Genomic DNA, 7,391 nt, shown 5'->3' with positions numbered 1-7,391 from the left:
AAATTTATAGGTAATTTTTAGATTAATTTAACAACAACTCAGGATTATCTACACAAGTATGTCAGACAAAAAATTTTATTATTTATTTCTAATTCATAAATATTATTACCGGTTTGTTCTTAAACTACTTAAAAATTTAATTTTTAAAAATATATTTGATACAAATAAAATATTTTTAAATTAAAATTAAAACAAAATAAAATTTATAAAATATTTTTAAATTTTTTAACAAATTTTAAAAATAAAAAATATACCTTATTATGTGTGATAAATCTAACATACATATAAATAGTAGTACCAAATTTACTTAATACAAAGCTCAGTTTAATTTGTCTGATATGATGAATTGAACCACAACCCCACAAGTTGTGTATCTTTTATGAGAAGTGTCAATTAATTACTAAAAGTACAAGTTCAAGCTATTACTCCTGCTACTACTATTACAACTCCAACTCCAACTCCAACCGGGAGTTCAATTATTCAACGTTGTAACATAAAATAACAAATAAATATTGCATCGGCGTGAACCATCAGAATTATATAGAAACAAATACTTAATTATCTCTCACACGCCAATTGACATATATCTACTATATACGAATCTAAAAAAACCTAATCCAAACTGATATGATAAAGTTACGTTGACCCTAACAGTAGTAATATAATTAAACTATTAAATAACATCTATATTAATGAGAATAAGAGACAATCAAAGATTATTAATAGATAAAGTCTTGTTTTTAGTTTAATTTGTCCTAAGGGCACGAAATACCGATTGCGGTGGTGGCGGCGAACCGCTCCGAAGCTGACCGTGAGACGAAGGAAGAAGAGATCTCCTCCGATGATGAAAGTGCAGCGCTAGCAGCGATCTCAAACTCCGGAACTTCGGGAATGGTGGAAAGAACAGGTCCACCAGACTTATCGTAAACCACGTAGAAACGCTCTTTATTATCATTCGAGTATTTCTCCGGCACCTGCACGAAACTGCTGCTGATCATTGAGCTAGTAGACACCGTAGATTTATTGTTATTATTGTTGTTGAGCTTGAAAACCGAGCGAAGCAGTTTATGTAAAGAACGAGAGATATTGAATGGCTTCTTGGAGGCGTGTGGCTGTGGCTGAATTATCGGAGCTCGACGCTCCGGTAAACAAGACATAGATAGGGTTCTGGGGGAATTAGCTATGGCGGAGTTGAGTCGGAGATTAAAGGATTTGAGCTCGAAAGAGTCATAGAGTGTACTTCCACAATCCCAGAGAGTGGTATTAGCATAAGTGTCCATATGCTTATTATTACTTGATGATGATGAGACTTGAAAAATCTGAGAAAATGAACGGGGAGACTTTTGATCGATAACTACTTTATTGGAATGGTTGGTGAAGGATCAAACGCGTTTGTTATGACTAGTGACCAGAAAGGTTACTTACTACCGTTATTATAAGCGTTTCACACGTCCACATATGTAGACCGTGCATGAATTCCGTGGGAGACCCTTCCCTTTTTACCCTTCATTGATTTTTGATGCCCATGTGTCCATTCATATTTATTAATAACAATAATTAATGAGAAAATGGGGTACGTTAGTGCTACCTAGTTGATATGTTAGATTATCTTCTCTATCTATGTATATCTGCCGAAAAAGTACGGATAGATATTGACAATATTAAATAACGTGAACAATGAATATATTAGATGTTTAATTTAATAGATATGCAGATAATTATGTTCATTATTTTTAATTAGATAGTTATTTTTTTTTATTCGATTTACCCATGCACAGTTAATAATGGCTAAATTTTAATTCATTAGATGTACATATGATTATCTTAATATTAAAGTTTAGGAGATAATTTAAGGATAGAGTATTTTTTTACTTTATTAAAACAATTTTAAAATTTATTATTCACATTATTTATAAAAGTCATTGTCTACCTAGTAAAATCCATATCTGCAATCATAGAACCAAGTAAGCTAAGGGTTTAAGAAACTCTTTTAACTAGTTTTAATTTGCCGCATTTGATAAAATAAAAATATAAACTTTTACTGTTTGATAATTATTCATCCGGTTATTGTGACTCGGTGAAATTTGAGCTGCACTTCGGACGAAACGTTTACTTTAATTTTATAACTCGCTCATTATAAGGTAGGTTTTTAAGAATGTATAAGGAGTCAAGTGCTAGAGATATAACCATTAATGTTGCCTTCTCCCATCAGCTTAAGCTTTTGGGATGAGTGGTTTCATAACATGGTATCAGAGCTCTATGTCCAAAAGGTCAAGAGTTCGATCCTTGATGAACCCCAAAAGTGGCATAAGGCCCTTGATGAGGAGTGTTAGAGAAAAGAAGGCCTATGCAAAATCAAACAAACCCAAAAAAGGCTCTTGTTTGAGGAGGAGTGTTAGAGATATAACCATTAATGTTGCGTTTTTGGGATGAGTGGTTTCATAACACCAAGGAGGTATGTTCTAAACTCCTTCTCTAAGAAAATTCTTCAAAAAAAATTTTTTTTACTAACTTAAACAGTTAAACGTCGAAATATTTTCAACATTTTAATATAATAAACTGAAATATACCTCGTCCTCAAACAAGAGAACAATTACAAAATTCATAAAATAGGATGCGCAGGTTTTTTACTTTTTTCCGCTTAACTATTTATGAGTTGTTTTGACGAGCTTTTTGTGGTGGCACATTAAAGTTTCATAGTTTTTCAAACATAATTGGCTTCCCCTAAAGAAAAAAGTGCTTACTGTAACGGGTTGGTCATGGACCAAAATAAATGGCCTTCATTTAATAGCAGGCAGAGAAGGACACTTAGAAGTTGGTCCATAAAATAAGGACTCTTAATTAACAAAACTTGTATGTACAATTCACCTAATCAACAACTTCATTGCCAAAAAGCTTAAATTGCCTGGCATCAAGAACCAATTTCCTTATAGAAGAGAATGCACCCATTATTCCAGCACCAGTGAAGACCACCATAATTGTTGTGTTAACCAAGTAAGTAAATGATGACTTTGGAGGCTTGTATGTCATGTTGTACAGAAGCATAGGCAGAACGAAATCCAGAGGGATAAATCCAATAGCACCCACCACACCGTTTATGTCCCCAAAAAATGGAAGCATGGCTGCCACAAAACCACATAATATTGTGTAAATTGATCGAAGAATTATCCTAGGAACAAGATTCCTTTTGGAAAACATCCCCTGTTTCACATCACCTGATTTCTTCTCCATTATCTCATAAGCCACTTGAGAGTAAACCTGTGACATGTATATATGTTGAGGCATATATATAGTTATTTCTCTCAGCTTTCTACATTCTCTGATCATTCTTGTAGATGAATAATTGAACACTTACCAGGCCAATGGCAAAGAGTTGAAGGAGCACAAAGATGACTGCAATGGCAAGGACCCAAGTTGGAGCCAAAGAAGTTCCATTATCTGGTAACAGACTGTTAAAGATGTTTGAACTAGACTTGTTTCCGAAAGCCCAATATCCAGAAACCGCAGCAGAGTAGAAAGTCAACCCTATGACACCATAACACATGCAAAGACCCTTCAACATCTTTCCAGAAGCCGGAGGCGCTAGTGTTGCCTGTATTAACAATGACATGATCATACTTAAGTCATTTATTTGGAGATACAAACATTGCTCACCTAATTAACTTGTTTCTATTTTTACTATTTTACATGGCTTCTTAAGCAAGCAACATTACAATAAGCTAGTTTAACTTGGAAAAAAATTGGAAATGTGGGTACTTGTATCTCGGGTAATATGCCATTCCCAAATATTGATGCAATTATGGAGATGGAAGTGAAGGCACTAAAGGCTCTTGAAGATTTCTTAGGTTCTAAGGAATAATCCTTTGCAGGGGCGTTTGCTGACATACCTGCAAAATGTATCATTGTAATCTTTGAAGTTGATTAAGCAATTAAATTGAAATTAATATTATCTGGTATGTTGTGGTACCTGCATGAATGCAGGCACCCACCATAAGAGCGGTGTAGCCGAGGCTGAGAAAGAGCGAACACAAGTTGATGTATCTGAGGGAATGGAAAGTGGGAAGCTGAGATAGAACTATCATAACCACTGTCACCATTGCTATAAAGTCGTGGAGTTTCAGGGATCCATGCGGTGAGATACTTGAGTACAGGATCTGATGATCACAGCATAAAGAGAACATGCGAAATTAAGCAACCAAATTAAAAATTTAAAATATGGCTATCAAGTTCAATTGCCAAATGTGTTAACTAGCATACTTATAAAGTAAAAAAGGTACATTGTTAAATGTTAAGAGATCCTAAACATGTGAAGTTAACAAGGGACTGAAAAAACGTTAATCAGCCTAAAATTGACATGTGTCATGTATTTTTAGTTAATATTTCACCCTGCTAGAAGGCAATAGTCTTATACAGAGACTTAATTAAGAAATTAACTTCATCATTGTCCATTAAATATGCTTTTTCAGCTCTAAGCAGAGAATGACGAGATATAACTAGTATAGCAGATTAGCAACATGGAATCTGTGCTTTAGAATTTTACAGAGCATCTAGATTAGTCCCTTACATAGATTTTTAGTTAGCATGTGTATAAAGCAGATCATAGCCAGGAGTTAGCCAATTAACAAACGCTAACATTTCTACACAACACATGGCCTCATGTGGTAGGAAAAAGGGTAAAGCTAGAACAAAGATGATAAAAAGGAAAATAGAATCAAAAGAGGGGATAAGTAATATTTTGCATTTCTGATACAATATTCAAACTGGTTTTTAAATACAGTGTAAATTTGTTATATAAAAATCAAGGGAAAATTTTGTGTGCATTAGTAGACAGAAATGTTATCAGTTGTTTCATTTCATTTCATTTTTCTGTTCTTATTAATTGTGTGTCAGAAAATTCAACTCCTTTGGAATTGGCGAGTAATAAATAGATAAGGATAAGGATAAATATGTAAATTAGAGAACGAACTAACTTGCTAACCTCAAGGCATTGGCCCGCAAGCAAGATTGCCCCTATGCCAATCCCACAGTTGATTCCTGTTTGTATAAAGACCACAAAATAGAACATCCATCCCGATCCTACATAAACAAAACCAAAAGGTAATTCATATGAGAGATTTTAGCTTTGAATTTTAGTTAAGCTACGTATCATTGTCTAAGGAAATAGTTTAGAGCTATTCTCAGGTGCTAGGTAAGAGGGGAGAAAACAATAAAATGAATTCATAATTTAACAGATTATGAAAGTGTACATGCTTGTTTTTATTCTTTGTTGATTAAATCACTTAGGAGTAGGAACTTCAATTGAATTAAGCGAATAATGTGCATGCGTGTCAACAAGTACGAGTGATGCAGATTGATTCTTGCCGTTACACCGACAGTGATGGCATTTTGTCAAACTAAGTTATAAATGACGGGTGAAGTTACCAGTTAGCAGGTGTGCATATATGTTATAAGTTATAAACCACCAATTATTACTCTCTGCTTGTTGAAGATGAAATTAGCCACGTGCACCTCTATGGAAAAAAACGTTAAAAATCTTATTATTTGTTAAAAGTCGCAACTCATCTAAATATATTTTTTACATGATACTTTAACAGGAGTGCTACGGGTCAACAACTTTTGTGTTTTGTAATTATTAATTGGCTATCAATAATATTTTTAATGATGTAAGATTAAATCTAATAGTATGGAATCATTCAATTTTCTTTTAATGGTTAAATGTTGGCCAACTTTTTAAAAAATTGCTGACCCTAAGACTTTCCCTTAATTGAATTATCTCACATAATAGTGTTTATATCTTAATTATTATCTTCATCAGTAGTCTATCTTTATTAAACTATAAAAACAAGTATGTAGATTCTCACGCAATTATTCATTTATTTTTAGAGCCAATTATATAGTGTTTATTATTTGATATTTAATTTTTTTGTCTAATTTATTTTTTATAATAAATTTTAAATATTTAAAAATTATTTAATTTTATATTTTTAAATTAAAATGGACTTTTAACTCATTTTCTTTTAATTGTTAGACTCCATCTCTTATTAAGTATCGTGACAATCACCTATTCTTAGAAAGAAAAAGCAAAATTAAGAAATCAAAAGTGCTATTATATTCTGCATACCTAAAACATCGGCGGCAAGTTCTCGAAAGCGGATATGGCGGCGACCAGCGTTCTCGCAATGAGCAAGAACTTTAGACATGAGCAAGTATGAGTAGAAGGTAACGATTCCCATGGTGGTTAGGCAAAAGATACCAAGCTCCCATCCCAACCCTCTGAACGCGTACGGCAGCGTCAGTATCGTGGGTCCAACGATCGCCGTCGTTAGATGAAAACCCGCGTGCCACCATTCCCCTATGTATGCATTCACCGTAACAACATATATATGATAGCATAATCAATCAGCATCATCACAAGAACCATAAGCGAGCCACGATCACACGGTGTGATAAACTGATAGTTAGTTAGATGAGAGAGTGGGGGGTTTTACGTTACCTTTTGATTGGAGGACGAAAGCGGCTCCGGCGTCCACGTCCTTGTGGTCACGGCGTTCCTCACCTACAGTAGGGTCTGCCATATGGCTAGCTAGCGAGATTGTGGAATAAAGAAGAAACTAAAAAAGGATGTGACACTGGGAAGGGGTAGAATTTGCAATAGCCAAGGTGTAGGGACTGAAAACCTTTTCATACGTCTATAAATACGTACCGTTTTTAGTTACATTTGAATTTCGCCGATTCACATCTAGCAAAAGGTGCGTGGATGAATGATGTTAGTTATTAGTTGTTATCAACATATTATATTACTTAGCGCCTGTTGTTCACAAACAAATATATGAGGCAATTCGCCAACATCATGGTGTGCATTTTTCCACCTTGGTAAGCTTTTCCTTTTTTTGAACAATGTTAGGGCCAACAACTTTTGTAATTAGTAGCCATCAAATAGCCATCAATGATAATTTAATGGTATGAGATTAGTATGAGATTTCATCCAATGGCTCACATTTCTCTGCTGGTTACATGCTGACCAAAATTCAATAAAATTGCTGGCCGTAGACTTTTCCTTTTTTTTTTTGGTAGTGACCTTGGTTAAGTTTTTCCTCTCGCCATCTTTGGTTCTTTTTGGGTTTTCTTTTTTATGGACATGATACTTTTTGGGTTTGAGAAACTGTTACTAATTTCTCTGGACTCCCAATGCAGCTACAGGAGGTAAAAGCCCAAAACTCACAGATGAGCCCAATTAGAGGATTATGATCCTACATAGTATAATCACCAAAAACAGCTTGTGTGACAATACATAAAGGCAGCATAGCATTCACTCAAAATTTAATAACCTTTATGGCTTTATCCTACAAAAATTTACACAAAAACAAATTTATACCAACCTGAATACCCGA

At 34.2% G+C, this 7,391-nt stretch overlaps 2 protein-coding genes across 3 annotated transcripts; both read right to left on the bottom strand.

Annotated features, from left to right (window-relative positions):
• Window positions 1-302: 302 nt before the first annotated feature.
• Window positions 303-1,521, bottom strand: LOC107643116 (uncharacterized). The gene has a single exon (XM_016346684.3). The coding sequence runs from the start codon at window positions 1,278-1,280 to the stop codon at window positions 756-758; it is 525 nt and encodes a 174-aa protein (XP_016202170.1). The 5' UTR covers window positions 1,281-1,521; the 3' UTR covers window positions 303-755.
• A 1,230-nt stretch (window positions 1,522-2,751) lies between these two features.
• Window positions 2,752-6,802, bottom strand: LOC107643114 (putative GABA transporter 2). Of its 2 annotated transcripts, XM_016346683.3 has the most exons (8): window positions 6,494-6,802; window positions 6,122-6,352; window positions 4,979-5,076; window positions 3,968-4,154; window positions 3,757-3,887; window positions 3,356-3,592; window positions 3,216-3,258; window positions 2,752-3,122 (listed from the first exon to the last, which is right to left on the bottom strand). In XM_016346683.3, the coding sequence occupies exons 1-8, from the start codon at window positions 6,573-6,575 to the stop codon at window positions 2,869-2,871; spliced, it is 1,263 nt and encodes a 420-aa protein (XP_016202169.1). In that variant the 5' UTR covers window positions 6,576-6,802; the 3' UTR covers window positions 2,752-2,868. The 2 variants fall into 2 exon arrangements, with proteins under 2 accessions (XP_016202169.1, XP_016202168.1); XM_016346682.3 differs by having other exon boundaries at window positions 2,752-3,258; window positions 6,494-6,801.
• Between the last annotated feature and the right edge of the window lie 589 nt (window positions 6,803-7,391).

The sequence above is a fragment of the Arachis ipaensis genome, chromosome B5 (assembly GCF_059453495.1).
Source record: "Arachis ipaensis isolate K30076 ecotype BB chromosome B5, ASM5945349v1, whole genome shotgun sequence".
Classification (NCBI taxonomy): domain Eukaryota; kingdom Viridiplantae; phylum Streptophyta; class Magnoliopsida; order Fabales; family Fabaceae; genus Arachis; species Arachis ipaensis.
This window is presented reverse-complemented; position numbering and strand designations above follow the sequence as displayed.